The following is a 24294-nucleotide window of genomic DNA, read 5'->3' on the forward strand; positions in this document are numbered from 1 at the left end:
CAATTTAACTAGTATACTCGTAAACTACTGTGCTGCACTAGTAACACTACTAGGCTGAACTCGTATACTGTATAAATATTTACATATATCGTATATACTTGAAATAATCATTCCTATATTAGTTTGCCCCCCAAGTTTAACGACCTTTCTGTAGTGACCCTGAGAAAGAAAAGTGGTTCAACCTACCCCAAGCTCTACTAGTAGGACAACATGTTACTAGCGAGGCAAAACTACTAGAGGACATTTTGGTGCTACTAGCAGTGTCCAGGAGGCCACTAGTGTGTGACACATGCCGAGCAGTTACGCCTAGAAGAACTACTAGTACGCACTAGTAGAACAACTTACTAGTAACGTTTTTCCACTGCCTATGTCATTTTTGCACGCCAGCCATACAACTTTGACATACTAGTAGGACAACTACATTTATTGGCGAGGCACAACTAGTGAGTTGTCTTACTAGTGAGGACTAGTAGTACTGGAGATCGAGTAAGTCTTTTCATACACAAAGACAATCCAGCAGTGAAATTATTGTTAAAAAATAAATCAAATGAAAATAGAGCAATATAAGTAACAAAACGTGGAGCGTGACAAATAACAAGTCATAAACACTTCAATATTAATATAATATTACTTTGAACGCTGCAGAGTGACGAGTTTCAGAAGGTTATCATTCAAATGCACGTCAGCTGAATTTCAAGTTTTCACACGGTCCTTTAGCCCCCCCTATCGAGTATTTATGGTCCAAGTTTCCTTCAAACCAATCAGATTCGAGTTCACTGCATTGCGAGGAAATATCCGCGCGGCTGATTGGCTATTCCCCGTCCCGGAGCACCACGTTACATGTCGCTTGTGCTGCTTGCCTGGCCAAACCGAGGAGGGGAGGGGATGTTTCAATGGCCGCCACTGGCGCTTCAAAATGCGAAAGTCGGCAGTATTTACTATAGTTAAACCGCGTTTGAACACGCGAGCTTAGTTTCTTCGCTCACCGGCCATTCACTGGGAGCGTATATCGCTCGGGGGACGTGTTTCCTGCGCTGTTTCCACTCCGCGAGACGGACTTTACGCGCTTGGTTTGGGGGATCAGGCCTAGCCGGCTGGCTAACAAACAAGCCTTCGCCGGAGTTGAAAGGTAACACAGAGCACTTGCCAAACTGCTTATTTTAACACCATTGTTGTCACTTCAACTCATGTCGGTCTTTGGTCTTATTTATTATCCACGCTGCGTTTCGAACGCAACATTTGCGATGGTTTGTGCGGCCAAATACGAAGTGTAAACTAGTTGTTAGCACGCAAGGCTAACAGCTATCGGCTAACTTTATGTGAACTTTACAACCTGCTGGCCCGCACGCAGGCTTGCTGCATTGTTAACTGGACCAAAGTTTATTTGAGCATCTCTGTGAGTTTAGTCTTACTAAAGTGCATCTAAATGACGTGTTTTTAATGAGTCAGCTATGAGAAGAGTGACGGAAACGTGTTGAAAGCTGTGTCAATTAGCAGCTCAGCTTGGCTAACTTGCTGTCACTCACAATGAGCAACGATAAGATTTGTTTTTAATGTAACCTCACCCCTCGCGCGTTACCTTGCGCCAGCTTCCATAGAAGTAATAAAAATGCATATTTATTTATTACAGTAAATGTGAAAATAAGTCGGGTTTTTCCCCTGGTTTCAAAATGAGACTGAGGCAATGCATGCCATTCTGACCAAGGGCATAGGTCATATACGCTGGCTTAAACCTTTCCTGTGATGTACTTGCATGCATTTTATTCTTTAACATTTTCTTAAAAACACTCCTCGCCACCTCACCTTAAAAATTACATGCTGCTGTCTTTCACGCAGACGGTGCAGGTTCGATTCCTGGTCAGTGCACCAATTCGCAGCCACTGCCCGTCCCAAGTCCGGATAAAAATGGGTGGGTTTCATTGGGGGGAAAAAAAACATTACCAGACAAATCCTGCGAGTGACTTGCTGTGATGTCCTCTGACAGGGAAAAGCTGGATGTCGCTTCTTCTTTGTAAAGGTCGGGGGGTGAAGGTTCCTTGAATTAATCAGCCGGCCTTAGCCACTCTTACTGATTTTAACTTGTACAACTATTCAATATACATTATTCATCACTTAATTATTGCATGTCGTCAACTAGGGATGAGGTATCGGGTACTCGTGAAGGCTACCCATACCAGGCACCGATACTTGGGGGGGGGGGGGGGGGACATCTGAGTAAAGGCCTCCTTATAATCCCACGCTCGCGCGGCCGACAATGCCCGCATTGCATCACGTGACCGACGAATTGGTCCGCGTGGCCCCTCTGCGTAGCTTGACGAGCATACGGCAAAAATTGTTGCTGCGCGTAGAATGCCGTGGAGATCATCTCTCGTGATTGGTCCATTTTAGTCACATGCTATAATTACGTACTCAGCGTGCCCCTTGGTTCTACATACCATCTACGCCACAGCCTTGATCGATTTTGCAGCATAATTAAACTTATCATCTCGTCATCTAGGTCCATTTGTTCTAGCAGACACTGTTCCAGGGTCACCATTGTTGTTGCTTTGGTCCTTGTTACAGAAAGTAAAGTAAAAACGGTAAAAATCCTCCTCGCCAGTGGTTGCAGCTACACTGCGGCCCCATGACACATCGGCGAATCATGATGTGCATTTGAAGGACATTTTTTTTTTTTCAGTTATCTTGTCATTGTGTTAATAGAAATATTACGTATAAAAAATACTAGTGGTATCAGTACTCTGTATCGGTGAGAGTACTCAAAAGAAAATACTCATACTGGTATCAGTCTAAAAAAAAAAAGTGGTATCGAACATGCCTAACATCAACTTTGTATGTTTCAGTTCACAGGTAATATGTGACATAAAACAACCACTATGACATCCAGATTTGGTAAAACGTACAACCGCAAGGGAGGTGAGGCCAATTCCAAGTTCGAAGAAGTCTTCTCGAACAGGAAGCCCACCCTCACTACCAAATGGGGCGAGACCACCTACAAGGCCCAGCTGGGGTCCAAAAGGCCTCACTTAAAGGCTGACGAGCTGTCCAAGAGGCCCCGGCTGGAGGAGAGTGACAGCGGAGACGATCCGTTTGGGTTCGACAGTGACAACGAGTCCATAAGCGTCGACGAGGGCGGCGTAACCGAAACGGTTGGTGAAAATGTCGCTGTGGTGACATCTGCTGCGCAGAGTACGGCGAGTGCAATGGCCAATATTTCAAGTAAGTCCAGTAAACGATTTCTGCTATGAATAGCAAAAACTATAGATAGAAATATAATGGAAAAAAAAAGGTAATCAATAGTAATAGTTTAAAATGCAAAGACAGCTCAAAATATGATCCCAATCTTACATCGCCACCATTAAAAATCAATGGCTGACATGTAATTTGATTTAGAAAGATAAAAACAAGTACCAGAAGTGTTCGTGTGCATACAGCGAAGACTCTCTGTAACTTCACAAACAACCCAGGCTAAACTTAACTCCCCCCACCATACAAAGATATTAATACCTCAGTCGAGATGTCACTTCAACATACTTCCTTGACACCAATTACTACTTCCCTGTTAGCCAGGCCTTTGCTGCTTTAGCCATATTGTACTGAGCTGTAAGCACTGAGACGCATGAACCACTGTCCTGCATCGTAATTTGACGGCAGCACCAAAAAAGCCAAAGAAAAAGCTTGACGTGGAGTTAATAGTTACAATGCTCGCAGAGTGGAATTCTCATGTCATCCTTGGAAATTTGTCTTACTTCAAGGAGACGTGTGCATTTTTTTTACTGTTTCAAGCAGTACGCAGGTGTCTTTAATCACAGGTCTCTGGCAATCTTCTGCTAAAACACACAAGGATAAATCACTACAGGACACTTAACATCCACTTGTGACACTGGGAGGGGTGATTCTGTCTTATGCAAATGCAGAGAACGGCTGCTGCTGTTGAGACAACACAAGAGCTTAGCAGTTTTCCCAACTTAATGACTTCATGACCCCTCTGGCGACTATTTTTTCTAAAAAGGGATAAGCAAAAATCTAGCCATTTTTCTGTGATATTGGAGACTTCTGGAGACTCTTGAGAATCCCTCCAGAGCAGGAGATGTTTACCTTTCTGTGTCCACACCACAAATAAATCGGGTCAGTGCAAATTCATCACTGGTTCATATGACCCTTTAAGAGGTGTATTTTTTCAAAAGGTCTTTCAGTTATGATGTCCCAATTGTAATGTTCCTTTGCCTTATCTGCTCACAGGCAAGCCAGCAGTTGACACGAAGGCTGTTCATAATAACAATAACAAGCCGTGGTACAAAAGTGAGAGCAACCAGACGCCGGCATCCATGAAGTCTTTGTCAACCACAACAGCGCCCATGGCTCACAACTCCTCAGGGACCTATAGGACCATCTCCGCTCCTCAAACCGCCGTCGCGCAGTCTGCTGATGTTCCAGGCGGCAGCGCAGATTTCCAGACCTCCTCCTCGTCTAATCATGATGCACCACCGTCAGCAGAAGAAAGTCCCGAGCAGGTGCCTCCTCCGGAGCCAGTGGACAACATCCGCCCTTCCCCGTTCACTCTCAGAGCTTCAAACTGCAAGAAATACCAGCCACGCAGTCGGTCTAACAAACTATTCCCAGAAGACAACGCAGACGTGACCCCCGAAGTGGAAAGTGCTCCCGAGAAACCCAACAGTGTCGTTTCTGCCTCGGCGAGCAACAAAACTGCCAACACAAAGGCGACGACGGCGAAGCCAGCGGGCAGGGGAGGCGGGAGGGTCCGTGACTACACGGTTCTACACCCCTCCTGTGTGTCTGTGTGTAATGTCACCATCCAGGACTCCATTGAGCGCACCGTGGAAGAGCTAGTGACTCCGGCCACACCTGCAGACCTTGGAGAGGCGGGACAGATGAAGAAGAAGTCAGATGTGCAGCCTAAACCTCCAAGGTAAGTGAGTAGAGATTAGCATTTACTGTGCAGTCCCTTGATTTACAAGGTCCCCAACAATTTTGCGAGTTATAAGCCGTTCCTTGGTTGTTGTTGTTTTTTGAGCTAGAATGTGAGTTTGAGCCAGGTTCAGATACGCCATCGCTTAAATGAAGTAAAAAAAAAAAAGAAATGAATTATTGAATGGGACACGCACGAATATAAAATGAGAACACTTGTAAGGAGATGCTTTACTCCAGTTGCTGATGTCACTCACTAGGCCACACCCCTTAAAGGCACACATTCAATATAGGAATGCTACAGTATGTACAGTAAATCATCAAACCAGTTTAATTCTCTTTTTAGTATGTAAAAGTAGTATGTCTTGAAAGGCGCTCATTAACAAAATTATTATTAATTGCTCTGCTATTGTGACATATAGTAGCGAATCGCAGAAATAAGTGATTGGATAATACAGTACACGTGTCACATGGGTCTCCTCGTGATACATTTTTCAGCCATATCGCCCAGCCCTAACATCAACGATGAACCGTGATCTAGTGAGGGGATACTATAATATTAATGTGGAAAAAAAATACACCAAATGCCCAGAGCTTTTGTGGCAATGAAACTTTACCGTTTCTTGTAGATTCAGAACCACTCAGGTCAAGGTCAAGAAAACCAAGGCCGAGTCGAAACTGGAGTTCTTCGGCTTCGAGGACGCGGAGGCCCAGGAGGGCGACGGGACTTCTGAAGGCCCCGGTGGAGGGAAGAGCAGCTACAAGATCAAGTATTTTGGCTTCGACGACCTCAGTGAGAGTGACAGCGACGACGAGAGCTCCCATGTCAAGGAGAAGAAGGCCAGGACGTCTGCAACAGCGTTGGCCGCGCTCTGCTCCGGCGTGGACAGCCCCCACACCAGTGACTCCCAGGACAGCCAGGCCAGCAGCAATACAGGTGAACTACGACTCTAGATTTATCATGATGTGAAGCCATATTATGGAAAACGGACTTTTCAATTGCTTGTATACAAATACGATACACACCCAAGTGCGAAATTATATCAATCCATTTTCCATAGCGCTTGTCCTCATTCAGGTCAGGTGAGCTGGAGCCTATCCTAGCTGACTTTTGGCTAGAGGCGCGGTACACGCTGGACTGATTGCCAGCAAATCGCAGAGCACATATAGACAAACATTGACACCAGCTTAGTCCTAAATGTACCGAACATGCATGTTTTTGGAATGCGGAACGAAGCTGGAGAAAACCTGCTAAGCACGGGGAGAACATTCAAACTCCACACACAGCTAGGCCGGAGCCAAGATCTGAAAATCTGAACCTCAGAACTCTGAGGCAGATGTGCTACCCACTACACACAAATTCATACATGAGAGGTAAAACGCATAATAAATGTATTATCGTCTTGTTCAGCTGGTTTGAGCTTTACAGCACATGGTGCAGTCCATGGACTTAAACATGTATTCATTGTGCTCGCGAGAGGAACCACTACTTTCTGGTTCACTAAGAATGATGTTACCGATTGATGGGATCGTGTCATTGTCTTTAGAGTTCCAGATTCAAACGCTGAACCTCAGAACTGTGTTGCAGACTTGCACTGTACTGCTTTGTGAAATTACACCACCAATTTTTTTGTGAGCTGCCAGTGGCAGGAAATGTCTTTGTAGAGCCACCATTTACCACAGAACCACTATCCACTAAGCAGAGCTGCAGTGTTGTTGTATACACAAATTAGGTCCCACTCTGGTTCAAACCTACATGGCTCTGCTTTCTTGGAATTTACAGTTATTTGAAGACATCTCTGAATTGTTTTAATTTGTAGAAACATTACTTCTCCTTTACAATCTGTTATTACCACATAGAAGACAATGTCCTCATATTAATGTGCTACTGGGGCTCATGTCACATGACTATGCTTAATGTCACTCTCAATCATGGCTGTTGTTCATCCTGCAGACACTTTTGACTTCTGTGACGACTCCAGTCCGGGGGGCACGGAGGGCCAAAAAGGACGCTCAGGGAAGCAAAGCGAAAAGTCCAAGGACCCCAGCAGCGGATACAAGAAGATCTTCAGTGGGCCCAAAAAGGTCTGTATGTCATGTTGTGATATCTGGCCTCATCTAATTGGTGAGGGCATGGCTTTAACCCATTACAGCTGCATGATGAAGAATGGGTTAAGCATGTGCATTGCTAAAATTATCCTATGGACAGCCTCATCTGAATTATTCTGCTCCAGTTTTCCGTGTTGCATTCACGGTACAGCCTGTTTATCTTTATTATGCTCTGCAGTGGCTTTGGGTTGTATTTTTTTGTGGTCTGTCTTCCTTTATTCTGTGTCTCTGCTACGCCTCACACGCGCACACTAAAACCCACAGTGCTGTTGTTATATAATTGCACACCGCTCTTTGTCATTTTCAGGAAGTCCTTTGTGGAGCTCGGGGGGGAATTGCGCACCACGCCGCCATCGTCTCCCGCCAGTTGTCCTGATTGCGTTGTACAATATTTGTGTTCGCTTTGTGTTAATTTACAACAATAGAGCTTATGTTCAGTGCTAGAGCGCTTTATTTAGATGAACGAGAAGTCCAGTTTCTTCTACAGGCTACTTTGCTGCATCTGTAGCGTTGTTTGTGGAAATTCTGAAATTGAACGCAGACCCCGTCGAGCACTATTTACTTTGACTTTACAATGAGGTTTGGCCATTGAAAATAAAGGAAATTTAAATATAGTGAACCTCTGTTTATCTCAGGGGATACATTCCAGACCCACCAAACAATATGTGAAAATCCATTGTATAGAAAGACCATTTTATAGTTTTACACCTCCCTCCCACACACTTCAAAACACATTAAAACTTGTTCAAGCTTTTTAAACACATTATTATTATTTATTTTTTTTCCACAACAGCAAGGGTGTCAAATTAATTTTTGTCACATTGTGGTTATGGTAAGTTTGGACACCGTTTGGTTTCTTATGTAATAGCATAAGAAAGTGTGTCCAAACCCTTGACTGGTAGTGTATGATTTTAAGAACAAATTGAATTTGAAATCAGAAGTCAATAGTGGTAAATAAACAATTTAGTATTGACTTTTGTTAAGGGATTTGATGGAAGTAAATGCTCGTAAAAACCAGTTAAAGTAAAGAAATGAAAAGGAGACATCCATTTAGCAAAAAACAAAATAGACACAACACTGTATTTTCTTTAATGGGCCACCTAAAATGATGTGGTGGGCTGGATCTGACCTCCTGGCCTCAAGTTTGACACTCATGCTGTACTTTATAGATCAGTGCGGTGTGCCGCAAATACCCATGGATGGCAGTAATGCTAAGGTATGGAGTTTCATAGAGGGTTATGTTCAGAGTTGACACCGACCTAGTCTGCTGTTGTCAATGCAACAGATGTGAAGTGAAAAAATTCTAACTACACATCTGAATGTAGTTAAATTCTTACTGAAGTTAGACAGAATACTGATCTAGCTCTTCTGTAATGTCATGTTTGACACACAGAGCATTTGTTTTTTCGAAATTTGAGTTCTCAATTGTACAACTGAGGCTATTTGACTTGAGATTTCCACTATGATGTATTGCCATGCAGCAATGCAGTTTTATTGAAAATAACACACCAATTCTTCTATTTCAGTCCCCTGCCAAAGCGGTGTACAACGCTCGACACTGGAACCAACCGGAGCCCGAAGAGATCCCGACGCCGCCCCTCTCTCGATCGCAAACGGCCCCGGTAAGGTGCCGCCGCTCAACAAATTGCGTTTGGCTCCCGTTTTTTCTACGTCGAGCATTAATCACATGGCACTTAAGAGTGCCATTAAGATGAAGATGCGTGTGCCTTTGTTTAGCGCACAATGCACGCCGCATTATGGAATCATTACCATTTGTTACACAATCCCCCGTTGGCCCTCGTAAGCACAAGACGGAATATTGTTTATTGGTCTCTCAGTAGTCAACAGTCCTGCTTTTAATTGCTCTAATTAGTCTCTTTCGCTTCAAGTGAAATTGTTTGCCCTGACAGTGAACTTTCATTTACAAAAATGCAGTGTTTAAATCTCCCCACCTCCTCCACGTGAGTCAATGTTTGCTTAGGGACTAGCAAATTGTACTCTGTCAACTGAGATTTTCGAAAGTTGCCCTCAACTTTGCACTACCTCATCTGTTGAAAACACTTAAGGACTTGTTTGTTCCACGGACTATTCAGCTGCGTTAAATTGTCAGGACATGTCATTAAACCAATTTTATGGCTTTCCTCCTCCCCAGGCCACTTTATCGAGTGGCGGAAGCAGCGGCAGCAGCAGCGGCGGCAGTGGCAGCAACAAGGACAGCAACTCCCATAAAGATGACAACTTGTTCAAAGCCCCTCCGCCCCCGCCCAAAGTCATTAAATCAGAGACCATCCCCACGCGACCCTACCAGGACATCGTCACAGCTCTCAAGTGCAGGAAGGAGCACAAAGAGGTGAGTTGTAACCCATTGCGTGGCATACGTTGGTCTTATTGAAGTGGAACGTCGGGTAATTTGTTCAGTGACCCCGTTCCCAAATTGAAACATTTGTAAACCGGAGTAATGTTTTCCATAGGTTCAACAATTAATATTCAAGTACTTGCCCTCTTCGTGGTTGCTACACGCCCACTCATCTTAGGATAACTGGCTGAGTGACAACTCTGCTGCGTCAGGTGCAAAGCTTGCATCACCAAACTCAGATGAGTTAAGGAATAAGTAGCTTAAATTTATTTTTAGAGAAATTACAAAGAATTTCGGAACTAGAATTGTGCTGTGTTCGGGCCTATTTCGTGGAGGATGACTTCGTAAAACAAGCGTTCATACTGTTGAACAGTGCATTTCTGGGTTTGGAGCGAGCGACCCAGCTCGGCAGCCGCTGCCAAGCCTTGCAAATACAATATATAAAAGCATACGTGTCGCGGTTTACAACAATACTTAACTATATTTATCATTTATAATGTAACTGTCGATTTAATAGTCAACCTTGTGGTCATTGTCGCCAAAACATTAGCGAGCCGAGTATGTTTAAGTGGTTGAATGGGACCCACCTTTATTAATATCCTCTCTTTGTTTTTTTTTCACCCACACCCCCTTCTCTGTGGGGTTGTGACTCGTGGGCAAAAATCCAACGCTTGGTGAATTCTGCTTCACGATTATAGTAAGACCCCACGTCGAATGATCCAAACACAATGCAATGTCGCTATGAATGCTTGCCCCATGAGATTTCGCCAACGGCCAATCAAAGCGAATTTTTTTGTTTTTTTTTTCTTTATGAATCGAAAAGGATTAGCAATCCAATCAGAGCAAACCTTATTTACATATCACGTATTTATGAGAAATGCAGCTCTCAATTGCTAGATGTTAAAGACCAACCAAAATGGCATGAAAAAGGTTAGTCTGAGCATTTCCAACACAAATTATTTTATAAACTGATAAAAGGACATCAGAGATGATTTAAAAAAATAAATCAAAATGAATGGCATGGGACCTTTGTTTATATTTTAAAATAAAGGGCTATTTTCTTTAAGTCCATGTTCCAGTTGTTTAGTAGTCATTTCAATGGAGAAAATTTATTTTCTATACAAGTAAATTACGTTATTCCCAGAATGAATCAAACGTGCAAGTCAAGGTATCACGATTACACTATTACTAGTGCTTTTCAACAGAGCAATGAGCAGCAGATTTAGCAGATTTTTGTGGTGTTATTAGCGTCTCCTGGAGACTCCATCCAGAACAGATGTTCATGCCTCAGTGTCCACATTGCTAATGAATAGCTTGCGCAAAGACACCCCTGGCGGATTTAACCATGGAAAACCCAACCATACATTCTGTTTTTATCATATATTTAATTGAATATACAATGTGTTACAGGTAAAAGTAGACAGGTGACTGATCCACACTCAAAAGCAATAGGGATTTAAAAAAAAAAAAAAAAAAAACTATTAATGACAAAGTATTCTAAATATCCATCCATTTTCTTTGCTGCCTTTCCTCCTTAAGGTTGCGAGTGAGCTCGAGTCTGTACCTGTTCGCTTGGTGAGAGGCTGAGTACACCCTGGACACATAGACAAACAAGCATTCACATTTACTTTATTTCATTGGATAGTTTAGACACAGGATTCAAACACCAAACCTCAGACCTGTGAGGTAGACATGTTAACCGCCAGTCATATGAATACTGATTCTTAAAAACATGGCTCCTATAGGTGCTTGCAAAAGGCTCAAATTGAATATTAAAGTGCTTGGAACGTTCCAGATGGTGGATGCATTTTGAAAGTTAAAACTCTGCTATTATGAAGCAGATTTCTGCCTGTTGACATGTTTACGCCCTCTCTTTTTATGTGTCATGTTCAAATAATCATCTCAACTATGCATCTGTTTGTATAAAATGGTGCCGTAGAAGCTTGAAAAGATCCACAAATATATTTCACTCACAAAATCAAAAAGTGCATGAGCCATAAAAGTATCTTGACTTCAGTGACTAGTTGGCAATTTAGTGCCTTTTAAAACCCTCCTGTATCTGTTGGTTCAAGCCAAAGAAAGCAAGCACAGTGCTAATTAAACAATTAAAAGTGAAGTAAATCAATCACGTTTGACACCACGTGCACCCTTGCCCACTCTCCCCGAATGCCATAAGGTGTGTTACCTCCACCGTTTCCGCTAATGGTGCCCTTAGACAGGAAAAAGACAGGGAATAAGTGTTTCCCTGAGAGCTGATGGTGCGTCTGGGCAGATGCCCCTGCTTTGCCAATTAGCTGTAATTAACCTAATTTCCCTTCTTCTGCCAGCTGTACACGGTAGTGCAGCACGTCAAGCACTTCAATGACGTGGTGGAGTTTGGGGAGAATCAAGAGTTCACTGACGACTTCGAGTACCTGGAGACAGGCTTAAAGAGCAGTCAGCCGCTCAACACAAGATGCCTTAGGTAAGCAGAGTGAAACATGTATTTCTCGGTTATGATGAGTTTGCCTTCACAGAGGTTTTTTAATTTTTTTAATATTTTGGGGGTTTTGGTCCCCTCGCCTGTGACACGTTACTGCTACTGTTTAGTATCAGTGCCAAGTAGCTCATTAAATTGATTGAACGGTACAAACGATTTTCACTTAACATTTGTCAGCGTCGTTGTGTAGTATCCAATATAGAAAGTGACCCGCGCTTCCCACCAAAGCTCATAACCTTCGAGTCTCGCTGCTTCATTGCATCTTGGAAACGCTCCCAAGTTTTATGAAAGTGCTTTCAGGAATAAAATAATTTCACCAGCTTGAGAGCGAATGACCCTGGTTTTGGAGTGGCACCAAAAACATACCCGACTCCTGCATGTGCTTTTATATTGCATTAACATTCATGTTGGGAAGCTCAATAATGTCAACGATTGCCCTGACAAAAATGTAATGGGTCGGAGGAGACACATGGTGCATTTTTCACAACTTGAAACAGTTCCTGGGGGTCTTGATAACATCAAAGTACCCCACCGATCCAGAATCCTGTCTTGCTGAAATTAGCCTTTTTGTAATTATGGCCTTCATTACTATAACCTGAGATGGAGCTCGGACGTTGCGATGAGCCGAGCAAATTTAAAATGCAGCAGCAGAGCCCAAAAAAAGTGTTAAGTCAAAAAGTTTTAAAAAAAAATCTGAATCATTGATTGATCGAAAAAATAATCGACATATTAATCGATTATTAAAATAATCGTTAGTTGCAGCCCTATTACCCAGTTTAAGAGGACCGTCACTATAAAACACTATATGTAAACCCGGTTATGTGCTTGTAACAGTATTTCTTCAAAGAAGGTGAAGAAATGGTTTGTTTCATGTCATTCCTCTCCTTTTGTTCCAGTATAATCAGCCTGGCCACACGGTGTGCCATGCCCAGCTTCAGGATGCATCTGCGGGCCAGAGGCAAGGTGGCGCAGGTCTTCAAAATGCTCAGTGACTCAGCGCAGCACCCGGTCAGTAGCGAGTCCTGTCGGCTTGCCTGTCTCCCGCAGGTTACTATGTTTATGCCCTTTATTTCGCTGTCAATCCTTCAGAACCTCGCCCTGTGCACGGCGGCACTCATGTACATCCTGAGCCGCGACCGCCTCAACATGGACCTGGACCGCGCCTGCCTAGAGCTGATGATCAAGCTGCTGGAGCTCGACCAGGACTACTCGGCTCACCAGGACCAGCTCACCGCCAAGGAGGTGGCCAAGGTCAAGGAGAAGATCAGGAAGCTGTGTGAGACGGTGCACAACAAACATCTGGACCTGGAAAATATCACAGTGCGTTAGAGGAAGTCTCTGAAAATTAAGCCACTATCTATAGAAAGGTCTTGGGCTGATTTTGATGGCTTTTGTTTTGTTTTTCTTTTTGTTTTTCTCTCTTTATTTATTTTTTAAAGACGGGCCACCTTGCAATGGAAACGTTGCTCTCTCTGACGTCCAAAAGAGCAGGTGATTGGTTCAAGGAAGAACTGAGACTCCTGGGAGGTTTGGACCACATTGTAGACAAAGGTACATCAAATTTTCACGGTATTGTACATTAGGCTGGACCCTCTATGCTTCAAGTGACACATAAATGTGTCACGGCAGTCTGAAGAGAAAAAAATGGCTGGAATTTGATATCTTCAGATTGGAATCAGGACTCTTGCAAATGATGATAAAAATCAAATGCTTATCAAATACGTTCCAATGCACCATATACCATAAACCTGGTCAATGCAGGCTTGACTTCATCGAAATTCAGTAAGCCCCGCGATTCATGGGGGATAGGATGGAGGCTCTGCTGCGAATAGCGAAAAACTGTAGGTAATTGACACCCCTCCAAAATGTTTAGAATTGCCTGTAATATTTAAAACCATAATTCTATGAAATATGATCCCAAAACTTTTTACATTACCCTTAAAAATAAATTTGCAAATTTCATCTAAAAAAAAATGCACCTTTGTAACTTCTTCCACTGATAACTCAGGCCAAATTTAGCTACTCCCTGACATGCAATGCTCAGTCTCTCATTCGAGATATATCACTTCAACATAGTTCCTTGAGACCAATGACAATTAAATCGGAGCTGGGCACTTGGACCTGCAGTATAAATCCAGCCTAAGTGCTACTATTCAGTGTGAGTTATTCCAGCTGCTAACTTGGATGCGCCAATCATGTTGTGTCATTCTTCACTGTGTTGCTTCTGCAGTGAAAGAGTGTGTGGAAAACCTGAGCCAAGATGACGACAAGGAGAGCCTCGTAGCGTCTTTATGGGGAGCCGAACGATGTCTGAGAGTGCTCGAAAGTGTAAGTGGCAGGTCTCTTGTCAAGCTTCATCCTCAAAGCCAAATTGAGTGCTAAAACCATGCATGGTTGGTTGGTTTTTATCCAGCTGATGATTGCTCAGTCCCATCAAAGTCTGCTTTTCACCTTTACAGTAGATGCTTTGAATCCTCTCCTTGTACTTACTCTTAATTGATATTCTTTCTTTCACCTCTGGGGACCAACAGGTGACCGTGCAGAATCCGGAAAACCAAGGTTACTTGATTGCCTACAAGGACTCTCAGCTCATAGTTTCCTCTGCAAGGTGAGGACCAAAACTGTCAGCAGTCATTTGAAAGCCTCTTCACATTCGAAAAAGAATAGTTTTCACACTTTTATGCGCGTCTCTACCCGTCTTTAGAGCGCTGTGCTACTGCGAGGAGATGATCCAGCGGTACAGCAGAGCGTTGAACAACAGCTCCTTGTCGGCGGAGTCGGACCCCACGCTGCCCCACTGTAGCTTCAGCAACGTGGGCAAGGCGGTGGAGGACTGCATGAGGGCCGTCATCGGCGTGCTGCTCAACCTCACCCACGACAACGGTAAATATTGTAGTAGATATTATATATTGTATAGCTGGGCGCCCCTAGTGAGGAGAAGCGGCTCAGAAAATGGATGGATATCATACAGGCTTTTCCTGAAACTCCTTGCCGCTTCAGTGGGGTCTTTTTAAACTTTAAAAATGAAAGAAATAATTTTCAAAATGCCCCAAAAAAAAGGGGGGGTAAAACATCCTCTGCTGGACTTTTACCACTGGCCACTATATTAGGAATTAGGGTATTTTACCTTATAATGTAAAATATAGATTTTTTTTGTCTTTTCCCCTACAGAGTGGGGAAGTACGAAGACGGGCGAGCAGAAAGAGCTCATTGTTACGGCGCTCAATTGTGTTCTTCGGGTTCCACGCTTCATCCCCCAGGAACAGCGCTTCGACATACGAGTGCTGGTAAGGGGTTTAAAGTTCATATGTAGTGATCTCAACCAACCTGTACCTTTTTAAATGCATGCATCCTGCATCATCAGGGTCTGGGCCTGCTCATCAATTTGGTTGAGTATAGCTCCAGAAACCGCCACTATCTAGTGGACATGGAGTACAACATGGATGACTTCTGTCTGGAAGACAGCCTGACGCAGCCTGCCGACTTGACGCAAGGAGATGCGTCGGCCGAGTCGGCGCCGCCAAACGTGGCCGAGACTCAGGAAGGCGGCGCGGAGAAGCCAAAGGCCTCTGGTGCTTTGGCTGCCCTGGTGAAGGTAGGGAAAATATTTAGGCAGTGAATTTTCAAAGTGTAGTATGCAGGCGGCCTTTAATTGTACACTAAAGAATAACGGCTAAATACAGTTCAGTTGTATTTCACTTTTAAGTTCCACATTAATAAGTATTGTCCTATACTTAAGCCCTGTGTTAATGTTCAAATTGTGTGTAGCGTTACAGTGGCTTACAGTAATATTCTTTTAAGGAATAAAACCTCGGTCTTGTTTTTGATGAACACGTAGGCCCATATGCCAATGAAATTTAATGATGGTAGTTCTTGGACAGCTAAAACATTTTTTACTTGGTGTACAAAGTTTTAGAACTGGATTAAGTCTTAATCAAACTCCCCAAAATTGACTAGTTTGTGCTAGGTTTATCCTTACATCGCTTCCCTTCCCAGCTCTTCCTGGAGAGAGAACGAGCTGCTATCCTGGCCGAGGCCAAAACGGACGACCTCATCAGCGAGGCACCCAAGCCCCAGGACCAGAGCGGCGAGTGGAAGGAGACCATGGGAGAGATTCAGTGGGTGGCGGCCGAGCCCAACGACAACCAGCCTGAACCGGAAAATCCAAAGAAAGAGGAGGAGGATGAAGAGTTGGACCTAAACAAAGGTAGATTTATTTTATTTTTTTTAAACTTGGGGGGTTTTGAGAGGTTGAGAGATTCTTGAGGTTTTTTTGTCCTAAAACGGAGTACACACACAGACAATTGCATCTATTTATAGTTGAAACTGTAAATGTACCAAACTCATCTTACCACATTACCCTTAATATTGAATGGCTTACAGATGATTTTGAATAATAATAATGAATGTATAAAACAATCGTCAAATATATAAAATGAGGCTTAAATCGTGAAAAGCTGAGACCACCTCCAAGCTGTTGGATGCTGTGGGCTGTGTCCGCTACATGCGCTGAAAACGCACCCCGCTCGGCTTTCACCTCTCACTCAAGTAAAGGTTCAGTATATGCTCAAATGTCTGAAGTGTGAGCCACAGGCTGAATAACGTGTGCCGCTGGGTTTAATAAACAGTTAACTTTCTCTGAAGCGTGTCTGTACAGCACAAAATCAAGTGGAGTGGTGACTTATTGGACGATGCCGGTCCGCAGGCTCGCGAGTGCTAGTTTGCGAGTCCACAAGCCTGCGATTTCGTTAGAGCGTGGACCGGCGGCGGCATCCAATAAGTCACCGCCTCACTTGGTTATGTGTCATTTACGGGTCCACATAAAATAGCGGGCTAGCGAGCAGACCGGCAGCTGGGTTGTCTGGAATGATGGCGCTCAGTACTTATACTGTATAATAGGGAGGGTTGACTCAAGTGCTTGGGTGTGGTTTTAGCCACGCCCCAAAAATCTGGACAACTCCAATGGTGAAAATTTGCTCAACAGTTCAGTACTGTTTTTCTCATTCTTTGCACATGTTTTCAGCACTTATTTTCAGACATATTTAATGTATTCAGAAATAAATCACTTTAAAGGCTTTTGATGTTAAAAATGAGTAATTTGTGTACTCCGCTCAACCAATGAAAGTTCGGTCTTTCTGAGGTTGAATTTTGTTGGGAAAAAGTCAGCAATTCACCAATTTCTGACAGGAAAACATTTCTTCTGTTGCTGAAATAGTCCACTAATGACTTGGTACCATTCCCACTTGACACTTGTGAAGAAAGGTTGTAGAATTGCTCAATTGTTCCATTCATGCTTCCCCTGCAATTTAATCGTTTTAACCACTGTGTGGAATTGCTCTTCTCTGTTGCATGTGGGCGAAGTGGTGCGGTTGGTAAATACTGTCTATTTTTTTATTTTTTTTTTAATTTAATTTCTTTTTTTCTGCTTTGCTGAAGCTTTGCAGCATGCCGGCAAGCACATGGAGGACAGCATTGTGGCCTCCTACACGGCTCTGCTACTGGGATGCCTCTGCCAAGGCAGTCAGGTACATGTGCACAAACGCACGCACACAGTTGTTTGCAGAAACAGTGGAATCTTTGGAGTCAAACCCAAACTGCTCCAGGATGCTGTTTAACCCTTTTCTCAAATGTAAAACAATGAAGTAAAGGAAATAATGGTATCAACTTTATCTGCCATTTGAAGTATGTTTATCACTAGCTTTTCTATCCCACAGGTGAACGTGACTACTGTGAGAGAACACCTCCCCAAAGGGGACTTCTCCATCATGACTGAGATGCTCAAGAAGTTCTTGAGCTTCATGAACCTCACCGTGAGTACCAAAGTTGTCATCTGTGGTGGATTTTATTGATTAATTTTGATAATTTCATCTAACATTTTAGCAACTACCGTGGTTTGAAGCACGTCCCCGCTGACATGGACTGCCCCCACTAACGATGCAGTTGTGAACAGAGTGTCACTAGTAGTTTACAAAGACATACTCATTGTGGCCAACTTGGCGACTTTTCCGACCCATTTTCCAAAAAGCTACTAATGAGTTCATTCCGTTAAGCAACAGACATGAGCGGACTCATTTTCATATGGTTTTCTGTATTCTGTGAGCAAAATAATAGTAAAGAAAAAAGTTAAAATCACAATCAGGATTTTTTTTTTTTTGAAGAACTAAACCAACTTGATTTTATGTTCAGGCCCAGCACCGCTGGCACCCTTCAGTTGTTGTCAAGTTCCCATCTGAACGTGCGCTGTGGTTTCTGTCTCACAGTGTGCAGTGGGTACCACGGGGCAGAAGTCTATCTCCCGGGTCATCGACTATTTGGAGCACTGCTAACAGCGGACGCTAAGACTAACACGTCGACCGCACACCCTAATGGGACGTCCCAGGTCGTCTGCCCAGAACCACGTGGCGGTGGGACGGGGCACTTCCCTGAACCCGGCGAGTCACACACAACAGAACCAAAGCCAGCGATCGCCGTCGAGATTGGCCCTTCAGCCCACAATGGGCGGGAATGTTCCGGAATGTCGGGAAGAGGAAATTAATGAAATTTCATGGATTGTTCCCATTTTAATTTTTTTATCGTCAAAAGCCAAGAGTGAAATCGCTGACCAGCATGAAGAAACAATCACTTCCATGCATGTCGCAATGATGTCTCCATGCATTTACCGGCCCTCATGTTTGCAGGTGAATGTCAAGGGGGTCTTTATGTATTTTGGAATTTGTTCTCACATTGCCCCTTTTTTTTCTCTCGTTCACCTTTTGAGGACCTTTTATTTGTGTTCTATGAATTAGGAATCAGTTTTTAATTAAATCTGGACTGTTCTGAGTGATAATGGCTCAATCTGGATGTTTTAGCGTGTGTGTATTTTAGATTATTTAAATCCAACTACACAGTACATAGCTTCACAATGACTTTTAACCTTGCAGATGTGAATTTCTGTGTGCATCCTGTTTTAATTATTTGTAATCATGTTTTTAAGTTAATTCTCGCTCATTTTTACTGTAGCGTTTAAAAATTCAGATTTTTAATGTCATTGGACAGCACAGTGGCTGGACATACTTTAGACATAATGGACTCAAAATGACACATTAAAATGCAACAGTTATACTTAAATTAGGGTAGACTGTGGATATTTAGCCACTCATTAGTAACGTCATTCTCCATGAACGAGAAAGTCGTGGTTCCTCTTGTGAGCACAATGGATACATATTTAGGTCAATGAATTGCAACGTCATGTAAAACCCAAACCAGCTCAACTAGAATGTGACGTTTATCTCAAGTTTGATCTGTCATGTATGAATTAATTTGGGTGTGATAAGAGTGAACTGTTTGTTAGCACATCTGCCTTGCAGTCAGGGGTTCCGGGTCGCAATCTGGGTGTGCGCAAGCTTTCTCCCATATCCCCAAAAACCTGGATTTCAGAATAATTGAAGACTAAATTGTCTTTAGGTTTGAATGTTAACACTTGTCTATAAGTGCCCTGTGGTTGGCTGGTGACCAGTACAGGGTCTGTCTTGCCTCAGCTGTGGTAGGCTCCAGCTCACACAATAGCGCCATCAGGATAAGAAAATGGATGAAAATTTAGTTGCTTATCTGCTATTATGTAAGGAAAATTATTAGTTTTAAAACGTGGTGTCTGTATGTCCAGCCATATGTCCACAATCTTCCCCCACTACACATATTTATATTCCCCCCCCACCTGTTGCCATTCTAGCCATGTCTGTCTAGTTGGACGTCATCCGCTCTGCCCATGGGCCGCTACCCCTCAGTTATGAACTTTGACCTTGCAAAAGTCTGCTCTGTATGGAATTGTAGAATGTAAATACTGGTGTACATAGGTGATTGATGAACATTGACAAAGATGCTTAGACTACTTTTTGCTTCCCTTCTACTGCCCTTTCTTCCCACCCTCCCCCCTGCTTACCTTGAAGCTGATATTTTTATTTTATACAATATTTCTGTCATTTGGAAAAAGAAAAAAAAGGAGTGAGGAAAAATAAAATGTTTGTACCCGTTTCTGTGTAAATAGTTTTGGAAAAAGTTTTAAAAAACAAAAAAAGACATGGCATTACCAATCTTTCATTTCCACACGTTACTCATGCCAGTCATTAGCCAAATAGCTTTAAGCTACTTGGAATTCATGCTACCATCGGCTTCGTAAAATTAAATTGACTATGGCGCCTTGAGATAGAGTGGCCTGACTTGTAATTTTTTTATTATTTTTATTTTTTTCCCCTTTCCCCTTCCTCTCCCTGAATTGAGCTGACATTGGGCTGACCGTTGTACTTTGACTTGCGAGTTAAAATTTTAGCTACGTGTGGCGGGGAACTCGACTCACTTCACAGAAAGCAACAAGTCCTCCAAAAAGCCTTCAGGATGTTTAATGCCATTCCCAGTTAAGTTTACTGTCTAATTAAATGCAAAACAAAAGAGAATTACAACAACCAAAAAAATTTGCCTCTAGAATGCCTCTGCTAGCGTAAAGCTAACACAACATGGAAAACCCTATTGACGGCCTAACACTGTCGATAGTTGCTGTGTTACAACCCTTTAACCAACAGATATTTGAACACAAACGTTGGACCAACACACAATTTCACAATACTCATTTTAAAATCCTCTGCGGAAAACAAAGCAACGTGACTATTGCCCCCTGGTGGCTAAAGCAGGCACACCAGAAGGAGCTGCACAATGAATTCAAATGAAACAAATCATGACGCACAAGTTGTTTCGAGCTATTTTTCTTATGAAAAAAATAAAATAAACTGCGCATCTCCTTCTTTGCCAGCACTGGTCGCCTTCTTTAGGAAGTGTCAATGGAGTCTCGTGGGAGTCTCCCCCTCTCGCCCGGTTTAACAGAATTTATACGAGATGTCAGGCTCTCAAAATTGAGCGAGCGAGGGGAGCACAGAGAGGGAAGATGAGGTACAATGATGCCGCCGCCACCACAGGATTAATTTGGAAGCTGTCAATCAAAATGTCTTACCAGCATCCATGCTGCATTCACATCTGTCTTTACCACACAGGCACGGCATGATCGAGCCTACAGGTGTTTTATGCTCCCTAGATACCGCTGGGGGGCGTTAGTGCTCTGCAATGACCTCGGATTTTTTAAATGTTTTTTTAAATTGGTATTTTATTTATTAGTTTTTTGGGGGGCACACACCGGCGTTGCTTGCTGATTTGCCCTCAAGCTTATACAGACCGCTGAAATGTGCACAGACACAGTCAGTCGATCTTTACTTTCACAGAATTCCATACATCCTTTTTTTAAAAAAATATTAATTTATTTTTTTGTAGAGCATATCACAGCTGACTTTTGGAGGAGAGGCAGTTTACATCCTGGACTGGTTGCCGGTCAATCAATTTGCACAACGGCAAATTAATACTTACATTGACACGAGGGCTGTGGGAAAAAAAATCAACTAAATCGACCAGAAAAAGTTACTCGACGCAAAAATTTCTGCCTCCAGGCAATACAAAATATTAACATTTGCGCCGCCCGGAACCATTTAGCCACTGTCCATGTTTACCGCACGAACATTTGTTGCAGACAGACGCACTGTTGGGCGAAAGAAAAACTTTCCCAAAAGCGACAGAGAAGCGTCTGTAAGTGATTTTTAAGACACTATTAAATGTGAAGTGTACGTATAACATGATGTAATAATTAGCTGAATGGTACTTAGCGGGTTTTTGTTTCCCTAAAATGCTAATCTCTAGCGTGCTAATGCTAAACGCGAATGCTAAGTGTTTAGCAAAGGCTATGTTTGTTGTCTCAAATTCTGTACAGAGTTTATTCCATACACTCAGTACCAACATATGCTTTTTCAGGATAAAAGTCCCGCCCTCATAAATGAGAATAAAATGCATGTTAATATTAAAAAACTGAAAAAAAAAGAAAATTGAATTTTTTTGTGTGTGGAATTTTTTTAATGTATTTATTTATTTATTTTTTAAATGAACAAGTCATTTAAATAGACACATTGCTCCACCTTGTGATTGGATCGGTGATCGTTTAGCATTTTTTTAAACTTGCTGATCGGTGATCGGCCCCCAAAATCCTAATCATGTAAAGCCTACTAATTAATAGCATCAATAGTTGCCATGTTATAACCCTTAAGCAACGGATGGTGGAGCAACACATGTAGACAAACAATGTCACTATACTCACAAGCATATATTCTTTATCCTCTGCGAATAATAGTATTGCAACTGGTGTGGATTGTGTGTAGTGGTGACACTTCTTCGTTTGTGTCTATATGACTGTATTTTACAGCCCCTCTGGTGTTATGTAATTTTAAGAACTATGAAATGTCTTTGAAATTGCATATCTTTTGAATATTCATATTTTATCTACAATAAATTAACAAACGAAAACCACTAAAAATTGCCACCAGAAGTCAAAATTGTCAACACTGACTCTGCTTTTGTGAACGCTTCTTTGTTCGCATCCACTTTGTTTGTTGTCATCGCTCACATTGTAGACTGGCAGATGAAGAAGACAGTCCGGACTGTCTGTATTCTGCCGTGTGCGTGACTCGCACTCCAACGGTCTGGCTGGGCTTCTTTGTCCACAGGCGAGCCAGATGAGGAGCAGAGTGAGCGCTGTTGAGCATCACCATCCTCGGCCTTTCGCCTCCCTCCACCTCGGGCGATGGGCCGCTTTCCTCCGGCAGCAGGCTGTGGAGGCTGCTTGGTGGGGTCAGTGTGCTGGATGCATGTACGTGTGTGAGAGTGAGAGGGTTATGTCCAGCTGTGTGTTTTCCTGTGTATTGGTAATAGTGTGTGTGTGTGTGTGTGTGTGTGTGTGTGTACAGACACAGAGTTTTTTTCTGATGCAAAAAAGGTACTACCTCAAGGAAAATGGGAGGCGTTAATTGTTTTAAGTAGATGATGCACCTGTAGATGACGGGAAGTGTTTATTGGTCGGGAGCATCTATTAGAATGCAATAACCTGTGACCCCACACATTAATTAATCTAAGACTATTTTTACATTTACAGTCCCCTCCAAAAATATTGGAACGGCAAGGTCAATTCTAGGCGGCACGGTGGCCGACTGGTTAGAGCGTCAGCCTCACAGTTCTGAGGTGCGGGGTTCAATCCCCGTCCCCGCCTGTGTGGAGTTTGCATGTTCTCCCCGTGCCTGCGTGGGTTTTCTCCGGGCACTCCGGTTTCCTCCCACATCCCAAAAACATGCATTAATTGGAGACTCTAAATTGCCCGTAGGCATGACTGTGAGTGCGAATGGTTGTTTGTTTCGATGTGCCCTGCGATTGGCTGGCAACCAGTTCAGGGTGTACCCCGCCTCCTGCCCGATGACAGCTGGGATAGGCTCCAGCATGCCCGCGACCCTAGTGAGGAGAAGCGGCTCAGAAAATGGATGGATGGAGGTCAATTCTTTAGTTTTTGTTGTATACTGAAGGTTCAAGGTGCTTTTATTTTATATACTTCTTCTATATGCGTAACACATACAGAGGATTCAAATTGAGTACCGTCAAGTACCGTTAGAAGAAGAAGAATCATCTTTTATTGTCATGAACATGCATGCATGCACACGAAATTTGTTCTCTGCATTTAACCCATCACAGTGAACACATACACATGTTAGTGGAACACACTGGAGCAGGGGGCAGCTGAAGCGCCCGGGGAGCATTTCTGGGGTATCAGTGTCTTGCTCAAGGACACCACAGCCATGAGTCCGGGGGATGTTGGCGGATGGTCCAGTCGGGGTTTTGAACCAAGTTCCCCCACGGTGGCAGGCGATGATCTTAACCATTGGGCCACGGCTACCCAAGGGCCCGCGGTGGTACAAAAGACAGTACAAATAATAACATCAATATAAAAAGCTAAATAAAACTATGGTATATACAGTATGAAAAGTATTCATTGAATGTGCACATAACAAAGATCAGGTGTTGTGTGAAACATAGTCAAGGTCAGAGAACCAAGGCAAATAAGACATAAATTAGATGACAAAACCCCAATGCCCGTAAAATGGCCGGTGCGACCCTAAGTCTGGTGTGTGTGTGTGTGTGTGTGTGTGTGTGCGTGCGCGTATGCATGTTTGTGGGGCGTCAGAGGACAGAAGAGGTAGAGAATTCAGATTCCTGACAGATGATGAATAATTTGAGTCGGCTAGTCCTGGCCCGCAGACTCCCCAGTCTCCCCCCTGATGGCAGGAGACTGAAGAGGCTGTTTGATGGATGGGTGGCATCCCCTGCTATGCGGAGGGCCTTGCGGGTGCTGTAAATGTCCTGCAGGGAGGGAAGATGATCTTCTCAGATGCCCTCACTATGCGGTGGAGAGCAATGTTCCCTCTAATTTTTTATGTGTCTGAGCAAACACACTAAGCCCCTGAGCGGTCCCTTAGACCACTGTGGTCATGTCAGTGTCACTTACATTGAAGTTACATGTCTTATTAAAATAATC

The 24294-nt window shown here is 43.2% G+C and overlaps 2 protein-coding genes across 2 annotated transcripts in view; both read left to right on the top strand.

Annotated features, from left to right (window-relative positions):
• Positions 1-822: 822 nt before the first annotated feature.
• wapla (WAPL cohesin release factor a) lies at positions 823-19879 on the top strand. The gene is made up of 20 exons (XM_061788915.1): positions 823-1129; positions 2841-3216; positions 4240-4927; positions 5556-5863; positions 6881-7011; positions 8562-8657; positions 9188-9385; positions 11719-11855; positions 12767-12878; positions 12960-13190; positions 13310-13421; positions 14101-14198; positions 14402-14478; positions 14575-14753; positions 15042-15157; positions 15235-15465; positions 15867-16077; positions 17307-17395; positions 17585-17680; positions 18131-19879. Exons 2-20 carry the CDS (start codon positions 2874-2876, stop codon positions 18194-18196), a joined length of 3519 nt encoding a protein of 1172 aa, XP_061644899.1. The 5' UTR covers positions 823-1129; positions 2841-2873; the 3' UTR covers positions 18197-19879.
• Positions 19880-20936: 1057 nt separating this feature from the next.
• Positions 20937-24294, top strand: part of grid1a (glutamate receptor, ionotropic, delta 1a) — a 325765-nt gene continuing 322407 nt past the window's right edge. Inside the window, exons 1-2 of the mRNA XM_061788917.1 lie at positions 20937-21473; positions 22442-22565. Of these exons, the coding sequence (XP_061644901.1) occupies positions 21390-21473; positions 22442-22565 (208 nt within the window). The 5' untranslated portion in view covers positions 20937-21389. The remainder of the gene's footprint in view (positions 21474-22441; positions 22566-24294) is intronic.

Source organism: Phyllopteryx taeniolatus, chromosome 11 (assembly GCF_024500385.1).
Source record: "Phyllopteryx taeniolatus isolate TA_2022b chromosome 11, UOR_Ptae_1.2, whole genome shotgun sequence".
Lineage (NCBI taxonomy): Eukaryota > Metazoa > Chordata > Actinopteri > Syngnathiformes > Syngnathidae > Phyllopteryx > Phyllopteryx taeniolatus.